Source organism: Berghia stephanieae, chromosome 8, assembly GCF_034508935.2.
Source record: "Berghia stephanieae isolate SIO BIC M18660-M18661 chromosome 8, UCSD_Bste_1.3, whole genome shotgun sequence".
NCBI classification, from domain to species: Eukaryota; Metazoa; Mollusca; class Gastropoda; order Nudibranchia; family Aeolidiidae; genus Berghia; species Berghia stephanieae.
The window spans coordinates 5,639,355-5,652,256 of NC_088367.1; the positions used below are offsets into that span (position 1 = coordinate 5,639,355).

At 32.3% G+C, this 12,902-nt stretch overlaps 1 protein-coding gene across 4 annotated transcripts in view; it reads left to right on the top strand.

Annotated features, from left to right (window-relative positions):
* Positions 1-12,902, top strand: part of LOC144978082 (sperm-specific sodium:proton exchanger-like) — a 64,808-nt gene that overhangs the window by 7,063 nt on the left and 44,843 nt on the right. For all 4 annotated transcript variants that reach the window (XM_078923633.1, XM_078923636.1, XM_078923632.1 and 1 more), the window contains exons 3-9: positions 320-556; positions 1,374-1,514; positions 4,479-4,598; positions 6,280-6,438; positions 8,133-8,241; positions 11,581-11,724; positions 12,787-12,902. The exon at positions 12,787-12,902 is cut by the window's right edge and continues 50 nt beyond it. In XM_078923633.1, the coding sequence (XP_078779759.1) occupies positions 320-556; positions 1,374-1,514; positions 4,479-4,598; positions 6,280-6,438; positions 8,133-8,241; positions 11,581-11,724; positions 12,787-12,902 (1,026 nt within the window). The remainder of the gene's footprint in view (positions 1-319; positions 557-1,373; positions 1,515-4,478; positions 4,599-6,279; positions 6,439-8,132; positions 8,242-11,580; positions 11,725-12,786) is intronic.

Below are 12,902 nucleotides of genomic sequence, written 5' to 3' on the forward strand. Positions count from 1 at the left end.
TTCCCATGAATCAGGGATGTTTTATGTTCTTGGTCAAGCTGTTCCTATGTGCTAAATATAATCTTGTTAGATCTATTGGTTTGACTGGTAAATCAACACAAATACTCACACACGCACAGCAAACATACACAGACACAAACGACATACATGCACACACATACACACACAAACACATAACTCAAACAGACATACATATGTCCTCAGAGGGATTAATCCTGAAGCCCAATGTATCTCTGTTAACAAGGAGAGTAATATATAAATAACTCTCGTAAGTTTTGTTTTTTAAAATGATTAAAAATCTTTTTTTTTTCATCCCCAGTATTTGTCCGACATCTAAGCCAAACAATGAGAATCCCTGTACCTTACACGGTGACTGTGTTTTTAATTGGCGTTGTCTTTGGTTTTCTACCCATGGGAGCCATTTCCGATATTGGACCGTACACAATCATCATTGTTTTCATGCCGATTCTCATCTTCGAAGGAGCTTTCTCTATCGATGTCTATATCTTCAAACAGATTTTTTTGCAAGTTTTGTTACTGGCGTTTCCTGCCCTTGGTAATTTATTATTGACTCATCAACCCAAAGCAATATTATGTCTGGGAATGCAGATGCTAAAAAGGGATTTTAACCCTTGAGGTGATATTGCCGATTTAACTAAATGAAAAAACTGGAAAAGAAACGACTTTTGTCAGATTCATAGAACACCTTTAATATCACACCCTTCATCTGATGGCCACTGGCTGTTTGTCATGAAACAATTAACCAAAATTTTTAAAAATAAAAAATAAAAATTGGCCAGAAAATTAATCCTTCAAATATCTATCGATCAACATGATCTTCATCTTGTCAAAAAAAAAAAACCCTCTCAAACTTTGGGCTTACTTGAAGATTTCCTGGCAGTCCCAGGTTTGAAAGCTTTTGACAAGATGAGGGTAATTTTAATCTCATATCACTTAATAATTACAATAATAATTAGTAGGTACTTCATGTATAATTATTATAATTATTAAGTGATATGAGATGCTATTAACTCTCTCCTTACCAGCCATTTTCCGGATTTTCCCCTAAACTTCACACCCAGCCTATACAAACATAAATTTATTTCACTCAAACACAACATCTGTAAGTTCTTGTTATACTTTTTTTTTCTGCTCAACGAGCTCTTCAACACAGTGTTACTATACTTTAACTATAGAAACATTTTTATTCAAATATTATTATGTACAAAAGAAATCAGAATGATGAAAATGTTGACTGCATCGTAACGAATGTGACGATTTTTCTATGGGTGGTAAGGAGAGGGTTAATGTGTGACCATTGTGTACCAGTACCATTGTTTCATGTCAATGTATTTATCTCCATCAACTCACAGTGGTGATGATTGGAATGACAGCCGTTATTTCATCATTCCTTTTCAAAGAACAAAAGTTTGATTGGAAAGTGTCCATGATGTTTGCGTCCATTTTGTCAGCAACTGACCCAGTAGCTGTTGTGTCCATTATGAAGGAATTAGGTACGGTGATTATTGTCCTTGATGTTGTCGGGTTTTATTTAATAATAATAATGATAATAATAATAATAATAATAATAATAATAATAATAATAATAATAATAATAATAATAATAATAATAATAATAATAATAATAATAATGATAAGAATAATAATGATAATATTAATAATAATAATAATAATAATAATAATAATAATAATAATAATAATAATAATAATAATAATAATAATAATGATAATAATAATAATAATAATAATAATGATATATAATAATAATAATAATAATAATAATAATAATAATAATAATATAATAATAATAATATGATGATGATGATGATGATGATGATGATGATGATGGTGATGATGATGATGATGATGATGATGATGATGATGATGATGATGATGATGATGATGATGATGATGATAATAATAATATAATAATAAAATAATAAAAAATAATAATAATAATAATAATAATAATAATAATAATAATAATAATAATAATAATAATAATAATATAATATAATAATAATAATAATAATAATAATAATAATAATAATAATAATAATAATAATAATAATAATATAATAATAATAATATAAATAATAATAATATAAAATAATAATAATAATATAATAATAATAATAATAATAATAAATAATAATAATAATAATAATAATTTAAAAAAAATATAAAAAAAAAATAATAATAATAATAATAATAATAATAATAAAAATAATAATAATGATAATAATAATAAAAATAATAATGATAATAATAATAATAATAATAAATAATAATAATAATAATAATAATAATAATAATAATAATATATAATAATAATAATAATATATACTTTATTCATCCAAAAAAATGACAATTCGTTTACAGACGTGGCATGCATAAAAAAGTTAGTTCGTGATAATATATTTTTCAAGTCGGGATCTCTTTATTTGAAATCTTACACCAGCTCAATATATCTGGCAGATGAAGAGCAAAATCAATCGGAAGCTTCAGAGAAATATTCTCTTTAGCTCTGCATCATTGATCGCTCTAATAAATGATAAACTCCTAAAGGTCCCTTTGCAAGCAATTTTCTCAATATATTAGAGTTTCCCAATTAAGCAAGTGAGACACTCTACTTACTGTTTCCCAATTAAGCGAGTGAGACACTCTACTTACTGTTTCCCAATTAAGCGAGTGAGACACTCCACTTACTGTTTCCCAATTAAGCAAGTGAGACACTCTACTTACTGTTTCCCAATTAAGCGAGTGAGACACTCTACTTACTGTTTCCCAATTAAGCGAGTGAGACACTCTACTTACTGTTTCCCAATTAAGCGAGTGAGACACTCTACTTACTGTTTCCCAATTAAGCGAGTGAGACACTCTACTTACTGTTTCCCATTTAAGCAAGTGAGACACTCTACTTACTGTTTCCCAGTTAAGCGAGTGAGACACTCTACTTACTGTTTCCCAGTTAAGCAAGTGAGACACTCTACTTACTGTTTCCCAATTAAGCGAGTGAGACACTCTACTTACTGTTTCCCAATTAAGTGAGTGAGACACTCTACTTACTGTTTCCCAATTAAGTGAGTGAGACACTCTACTTACTGTTTCCCAATTAAGCAAGTGAGACACTCTGCTTACTGATATTGGATCCAAAATTTCACACCTCTAAGACGTGCCTGTCTAAGTCGGCAGTAAGCACATAAGTTTATGACCTTAGCCCATGAGTGTTGCATTGCTGCTTCTTAGATGCTCAGAAATTATGAGTGTAGTTGTTTCTCATTACGTATTCTAACCCATACTTGTCGATGTTAGCTTGGCAGTCACACAGCTAGTTGTTTGCAGCTTTGATTATATGTATACATGCTGACAAAAGTTAAACTTATGTAGTAGGAAATGCAATTTGGGTCCTTTTTTATTTGTTGGTGGAAACCATTGACATTGTACTGAATTTGGTATTTGGCAAAAATTATGACTGGTGATAACAAATTGATGACAATTTTTATGAACACAAAAAAACCCAAAAAAAAACATTATGAATAATTTGCATTTCCATCATTTTTATCATAATTGATGTCAATTTTATTGAAATGATAAGATAGGAATCCAGGCTTATTTTTCTGACTCGAAACTATTTAAATTAATCAATTTTGAGGAGAATAAAAATATCCCCCCCCCCTTTTTTTTGTTCAAATAAAAATATCACTCCTCTTTGTTTTTGTTTAAATAAAAATATCCGCCTCTTTGTTCAAATAAAAATATCACCCTCTTTGTTCTTTGCTCAACTCATGAGTCAAGGTTCCCAGAGTCTTTTACTAATCATCATCAGCGCTCAAATCGGTTTACCAAAACAAAGAAATGGCCAGCCATTAAAGTATTACACTGTTGCTACGTTTAAGACTCGACACCTTTCTGAGTCCGCTCATTGGTTAAAGTAATGAATATCATTGTGAAAAATAGGATTTTGGAATATTAAGTATTTTTCAAGTTTCACATTTCTCCATCATTGCATTTTGTCTAGCACTACATAAGTCTAGATTTGATCTCAGTAAAAAAATATTTTTTGACATTTGTATGTCATTTATTATTATTATTATTATTATTATTATTATTATTATTATTATTATTATTATTATTATTATTATTATTATTATTATTATTATTATTATTATATTATTATTATTATTATTTATTATTATTATTATTATTATTATTATTATTATTATTATTATTATTATATTATTATTATTATTATTATTATTATTATTATTATTATTATTATTATATTATTATTATTATTATTATTATTATTATTATTATTATTATTATTATTATTATTTTTATTATTATTTTTATGTAATTGATCTTTTTGACACAGCTTAGTTTCACATTCATATTTAAGAAGGATGGCGTAACCAAACTTTCATTCTTTTATGTTTTCAAAAATGTTTTGACAGGAGTGAAGAAACATCTAAGCCTTTTGATTGAAGGGGAGTCCATGTTGAATGATGGCACAGCCATGGTTTTCTTTGGGATCTTCAGGGAATTAATCATTTATGAACGTGATTTCAACCTTGGTAAGATAAATAAATAAATATTGTTTATAAGTCGTGGAACTAAATTGGCTGTGAATTGGCTGCCTTTTGCAGTAATACGCTTCAACAGTCGTAACGTCACTTCCTTCCTAATGACGCATGGTAACTTAGTAACACTGGCTCTACACTATCGGAACAATGGCGGATGCCCGTATGAAATATTTCCCCGGCGAGCATAAAAGCGTATCCAGAGGAAAAAAAACGTATAAATTTGATAATGTTTTGACTTTTACACATTCTGATCACAGGGCATATGAAAAGTTCTAGCCAGCATGAAAAATAAACAGTAATGATTTTCTTTGTTTAGAACCAAGATGGCCGCAGTTGCCAGGCGGCGTGACATCAGACTGTTGAATCGTATTACTTAAAGGCAAAAACTGTGCTGGCTGCTGTATATAATATAATAATAATATAACAATTAATGGTGAAATGGACCAATTGGCCTTTAAACAACCCTGTAAAGATACATTAAATAGACAGTAATGATGCAGATTTCTTTAAAAATATCTTAAAACATTTCTTTTTAATATGCAACACTAGAATTATATTGCTTTGTTTCATATTGCATGTTTGAGTGAAAGTAGCCACGTTACTCTTTAAGCGCTTTGAGATTGTTGATATACAGGGTAAGGCGCTATATAAAAACCATATATTATTATTATTATTATTATTATTATTATTATATTATTATTATTATTATTATTATTATTATTTATTATTATTATTATTATTATTACTATTATTATTATTATTATTACTATTATTATGTTAACTAAAATGAATCGAAAGCATAATTTTGAATAAGAAAGAGATGCATGAAATTATATGATAAGAAATGGAGATAAATCTAAAAAAAAAATTTAAAAAAAAATGAAAGAAAAAGATTGAATCAATCATGATGTTACACATTGACATATTAACCATCATAACAAATTGTGTTTAGCAATCAAAATCATATTTAAACATGAGGGCAAATTTGATCATCGAAACCAAATATTAAAAACAAAAATAATAGAGAAAAAAAGAAAAAAGAAAAAATCTTGAGCTTTTATATAGTGCCATATCCACTAAACATGCTCAAAGCGCTTTACAAAGGGTCCTTGACCTACAGCAACATGCAACAAATAGAACGAGACATGGCGCCTGTTAGGTGATATTACAATTCTTCCTACAAAGACAACGCTGTTAACGGCCAGGTATTAATTTTACACCTGAGTACGGTGAGAGAATGTGAGTAAAGAGTCTTTTCTAAGGACTCAACTATGCGCCAAGCGAGGCTCGAACCTAGGACCTTCCGATCTGAGTGTCATACCACAAGACCACAAGACCACATAGCTGCACAAGTATTGAAAATCAAAATAGAAAGACTTTTAATGGTGTTGTCGTGAATAGATGTTTACATCTCATTCACGATGAGAAATAAAATAAATAAATAATATGCACGAGGCATGTATCTCCACCGATTAATAGAGATTCAAAATAGTCAAAGAGAGCGAGTTAGCGGTGACTGTCGCTTATATACTCTGACAAACAAAATATGACGTCACAATCACAAACGGAACATCATGACAACAACTCACAACAGCCTCGATTGAGATAATACACACCTACACACAACATGAAAAGGCATATTATTCCCTACAGTGTCATATTCTGTCCTCAGTTGAAACTCTCCACCGTCTAGTGGTGGTGTCCACTGGCGGTCCAGCTGTAGGCTACGTCATGGCTAGAATTGCTGTCTTCTGGCTGGAATGGACATTTAATGACCCTCTCATTGAGATTCTCATCACACTGGGCACATCTTATCTCACTTTTTACATTGGTAAGGGTAAAGCCAACTATGCTGTGTTAAGTTGTCTCTGTTGTGAAAACTGTTCCTAGATAGCTATATATGTAACACTTTCAGTGAGAAAACCTTCAACGATAGATCACAACATTTGAAACTGAAGTAGACACCGTTCATTTTGTTCTTCTGACCACAAAGAAAAATTTGTTAGAATCGAACCGCAAAAACAAAATGATGTATAAATCAGTTGGGTTTTATTTTTTACACCTATGTTAGTTTGAATGAGGTTTATTTGATTATTTTGCTTTGCATTTTTTAAGATAAGATAAGATAAGATAAGATAAGATAAGATAAGATATACTTTATTGATCCTTGTATGGAAATTATAATTTTGTATCACAACACAATTTGGTAATATATAAAAGAAATATCAAATGTTAATAAATTAAATTAAAACTTGACAAAGAATATTAAGTCTTAAAATGTACAGTGGAACAACAAGTGGATATACTATGGTGACTAGATATGATTATACTTATAATAAAATTCTTGTCCAATAAAAATATAAATAATCAAATGATTATCAAGATACTTCATAAACTGGTAAAGGTTAAATGATATTATACTAAAAAGTAGAGAGGAATATAACATTATTATAACAATATTTTCCCTCTGATTATTATCCATTCAGATACTAATCAGTTTATTATTCATTAACACAGAATACGGAATTGGTAATGATCTGTTGTAATATTGAATGCTATAATGCAGCTTCTTTCTTTTTGCTCAGTTGTTACGGATACTTTAGTATATTTTATTAGTCAATTGAAAAAAAAATAAATAAAAGAATTATTTAGACTTATTTCTTTTCAAGATAAAATGGGGGATGTCTGTGATATGCGATCAGAATTTAGCAATGCTAAATTGGTAGCCAAATAATATGAATATTTAAATTCCCAGAGCTGTTAGCTCTAAAAGTTTTTATCAAACCTGGCTATCCAAAATTGAATATATAAGAACCTCGTTAAAGAACAAATTACAGTGTTTCCGGCTGCCCGAATCCTTTCTCAGCCAGCAACAGTAATGTTTGTGATATGATATATGATACAATGTGTTAACAGGGAAAGAAAGGCTCTTTTCTATGACATCATAAGATATTGTCCTCTAGGTACACCATGAAGGAATATAGATAATTCATTAAACAAGATGTCTGATGTCAACAGGAATCACCCTGTTGTCAAAGTGAGAAAATTGGGGGATATTAATCTTGCCCAAGGAAAAAAAACGAAAGTGCCTGAAGCGGGGCTCAAACCCCAGACCTTCCAGGTCACAGTGCAATGTCTTAACGACTCAGCCTCTTCGTCCCTCTGTAGAAGGCAATGGAATAATGATAATGTTTACTGTATGGTAGTTGTTGGGTGATAAAAACATATAAAGAATAGCTTTTCATTTATGTATAGGGAATGAGATTAGCGGAAGAGTAGCGTCCCTTGATTGGACGTCGCGTTACAGAGAGAACGTCAACATGGTTTTGCGCATGCGTCTCTCTCGTCCTCGCTTTTGGTGAAGTGTCTCAAGCCGCTTTCACCGGAAGTGAGGACGAGAGACGCATGCGCACAACCAACATGACATTCTCTCTCTAATAACTTTTCCGCAGGTGACGTCCAATCAAGGGACGCTACTCTTCCGCTAATCTCATTCCCTATAACACTTTCCTTTGAATAAACCAGCTGAGGAGTTCTTTGGGGTGTCTGGAGTTCTTGCCGTAGTCATGTGTGGAGTGTTCATCAGTGGTCACAAGACATGTATCAGCCCTGAAGTGGAGTCCTTTTTACACACGTATGGGGCAACATCATCGTTTGTCACCCACATCATTGTCATCATCATCATCATCATCATCATCACTGTCGCTGTCATCATCATCATCATTGTAATGTTTTGATTAAAGGAATGACAAGCTGAAGGTTTAGTATGGAACTCAAAGCAACATGTTTATTTCTTCGTACGGTAAAAGTGTTACGTAACCAGAATACAGTTCCAACAGTAACAATGCAAGGGACTTAACCAAGTTAAATTGTACTTGTTAATATACTCAGTTGCAACCCTTAGTCCATGACAATCATCATCGTTGTCGTTGTTGTTGTCATCTTATGCAGTGCTTTTCCAGTGTTTCACCAAGCTCAATGTGATTTACAAATCTTTATTTGTCGATTTTATTATTTTTAGCATGCAACTGATCTTTTTGCACAGCCATCTGAAGACCATTTGAGATCCGATTTCTATTTTATACAATAAAAATTACTATTAAGCGTCTATCATTGTCACCATCATCATCACTGTCACCATCAACATCATCATTATCATCATCATCATCATTATCATCATCGTCCTTCTTCAACACATAAAAATACTGTCAAAGCCTGTAATTGGAATGCCACTTTATCAGAACAGCTGTTTAAGGGGAATGATCTGTCAGTGACATATTTTTTTCTATATAATTTCTACTGGTTAAATGGAACACATGCTAGTTAATTAGGACAATTATAGAGCTTCATCAAAATTTTAAAAAATTGGTTAAAATTGACCCTCAAAATTGTCTCTACTAGGAACAATAATATTGGTACTACTCTGCCATTGTTTTTAAAAACACAGTATATGCAATGTGAACCAAATAGCACATACTGTGTTCTTTAATAAAACGGCAGTATGTCGTTTATTGCTCAACATTGCCTATGACTTACTTGCAATAAATTTTTTATAATTGACAAATAGAACACATGAAATTATGCAGAAATTCTTTTTGATTTTGAAGATATACATGTTGGTTAAAATTGTGCAATCTGTTGTCAATAATGATAATAATAATAATGATAATAATAATAATAATAATAATAATAATAATAATAATAATAATAATAATAATAATAATAATAATATAATATACTTATGCACCTATTAATCCACAGACAAGTGACAATCACTCAAACTATATAGACAAGCTTACACACTAACACGCCTACACACATACACCCGTACACTCAAACCCACAAACAGAAACTTCTCCGCATCTATAATATATGCAAACTCTTTACATACACATTACTATACCAGCTACATTAAATTAAAACATAAAGCATATTCATTGTCAAAATAACGTCTTCTAAATGTGACCCATCTTCTCAAAACGGTATTATGTCGGAATGAACCAGACGCTTAAAAGCCGAATTTAATTTTAAACTGGTCAAAAATATAAATTGTTGGCATTAGCACCCTAAAACATGGTATCCATTCCCCTCAATAAATTGTATGAACTCAACACAAGTCTGATATTTCTGGCTATAAATTCAATTTTCAACATCTAAACCAACCCGACTTAATACCGTTTTGAGGCGAAGGGTCACAAATAATTCGGATTAATAATTTCTTTTTAAAGGGCTAAATTTTCACTGTATTTGGTATTAGTATTATAAGAAAGGAAATTCCTCAACCTGACGGAACAGATTCCCTGTGTCTTTGATTTATATTTGAAAGTCTTAAGACAGTTTCATATAAATTATGCGTAGTCACTAGATAATCACCAAATCTCTACTACATTAGTCATCAAGGCAACAACAAGAGATGAAGTGAGTAGGAAAGTGCCAGAAGACAATAGAGAATAAAAAATTTTTGCGGCGGTGATGGGGTTTGAACCTGCAACCTTAGTGGTACTACAACTCCGCCTGGCCGGTGAGAGCGTGACTCTACCGTATGAGCTATCCACGAACCCAAAAAAATTTGTATCAAATTCAAACTCAGGTCATTCATTACTAGAGCCTTCTCTCACCGACTACTGGAGGTAGCGGGTACACACACACACAACCATCGCAAAGTTACCTGGCCAGCAGTTAAGCTGGATAGCCAATATTCTCAACACAAACATATAACATAGAAACAATTGAGACATTGAGTATGCTCCGGTATATGGGGTGAATTTTTAATTCAGAAAAGTGAGTGGAGCAGGCACTTATATTGGTAACAACAAGAGATGAAGTGAGTAGAAAAGTGCCAGAAGACAATAGATTACAAAATTTTAGATAATCGACTAAATAAAAACTCTGTGTCATGTTTTCAAAAGTTGTTTTAATTACTACAACTGCTAGTTCAGTTACTATACGTCAGTAGTCAAGATAGGTTGCCCCAATAGGATTCAGTAGTCTGATGTCACGCTGCCAGGCAACGGCGGCCATCTTTATCTAAACAAAGAAAATCATTACTTTTTATTCTTCATGCTGGCTAGAATTTTTCATATGCCTTGTGATCAGAATGTGTAAAAGTCAAAACATGATCAAATCTTTGTTTTTTTTCCCACTGGATACGCTTTTCTGCTCGCCGGAGAAATATTTCATACAGGCGTCCGCCATTGTTCCGATAGTTTAGAGCCAGTGTTACTAAGTTACCATGCGTCATTAGGAAGGAAGTGACATTACGACTGTTGAAGAGTATTATTAACCCATCCACGGAATTGGTTAATTGGAATGACGCTTAATCGGAACAATTTATGTGCGACAGCGCTATTCCAGTTAGAGACATCCACTGTGCCTATGTGGTCTAGTGGTATGTTACTCGCTTTCAGATCAGATGGTCCTGGGTTCTAGCCTTGCTCGGCTCATAGTTGAGTCCTTGGAAAAGGCTCTTTACTCACATTCTCCCACTGTACTCGGGTGTAAAATGAGTACCTGGCCATTGACAGCGTTGTCTCTGTCAGAAAAATATTAATTGGAACAATTTATGTGCAACAGCACTATTCCAATTAAATTCGTTTCAAACTCAGGTCATTCATTACTAGAGCTCTCTCTCTCACCGACTACTGGAGGTAGCGGGTACACACACACACAACCACAGCACAGTCAGTTGGCCAGCAGTTAAGCTTAATAGCCAATATTCTCAACACAAACATATAACATAGAAACAATTGAGACATTGAGTATGCTCCGGTAATGGGGTGAATTTTTAATTCAGAAAAGTGAGTGGAGCAGGCACTTATGTTGGTAACAACAAGAGATGAAGTGAATAGAAAAGTGCCAGAAGACAATAGAGAATAAAAATTTTATTAATTGAAACAATTTATGTGCAACAGCACTATTCCAATCAAGAAACTTCCACTGTAATATCAAATTACCATAACTGTTACCACCCCAGGTTCTGGGAGACCCTGTCGTTCATGGCCAACACCCTCATCTTTGCCTTATCCGGCCTGATCATCTCCAACAAAGTCTTGGCCAACTCACACTACACGGACATTGTCCGACTGATTATCCTGTACATTGTCATCCACGTCATCCGGTAAGTGGAGATCACTCGGGATTCGTATCGGATATTATGGTCTATATTATGTGAAATGAATTGGATTTTGATAGGGACGATAAAAAGCATAATAGTAATGATGCTGATGATGATAATAATAATAATCATAATAATAATAATAATAATAATAATAATAAAAGTTATAATAATAATATTAATAATAATAGTAATAATAATAATAATAATCATAATAATAATCATAATATTAATGATTATGATGATAATAATAATAATAATAATAATAATAATAATATGATGATGATGATGATGATGATGTACAAATGGAGCTGAAGTCATATTGTAGTTCAAACATAACACACCAAGCTATCTAAAAATTCCTAGAAACATAAAAGAAAGGCAATAAAAATCTAGTTAACCCAGTACTCCACTATATTTGTTTAAAATGAAAATCAAATCGAAATTTTTTTAAAGTGCGAAAGAATTTCATGAGATATATAACAAATGACTTTGTTAGAGATAAAATAGATGCACATATGAAACAATTAAGATGGTTACCTTATTTATCATCATTGAAGTAAGTGCTGCAGAGTGTTTCAAAAAGCTGAGACTGAGAAAGTGAAAAATAAACCGCCGAGCAAGACTTGAATCACTGACTTTATAGGGGATGAGATTAGCGGAAGAGTAGCGTCCCTTGATTGGATGTCACCTTTACAGAGAGAACGTCAACATGGTTTTGCGCATGCATCTCTCTCGTCCTCGCTTTTGGTGAAGTGTCTCAAGCCGCTTTCACCGGAAGCGAGGACGAGAGACGCATGCGCAAAACCAACATGACGTTCTCTCTCTAATAACTTTTCTGCCAGTGACGTCCAATCAAGGGACGCTACTCTTCCGCTAATCTCATTCCCTATAGGTATAAAGGTGGGCGTCATACCACAAGACCACAATGCTTATAAATGTAAGTCGCTGTTTGCCATTTTAAGATTGGTTTCTTGATTTTACTCTTATTATTTGTTACCTTTTATTCTTGCGTTTATTTCATAAGCTTATAAGAAATATTCCCCGTGGTTCCACATCACACAGGGGCCTCACCATCTTCATGTTCAGTCCCATTCTTCGTCGACTGGGCTATGGTATGACCTGGCAAGAAGGATTTGTCGCTACGTGGAGTGGACTTCGAGGTGCCATCGGTCTGTCTC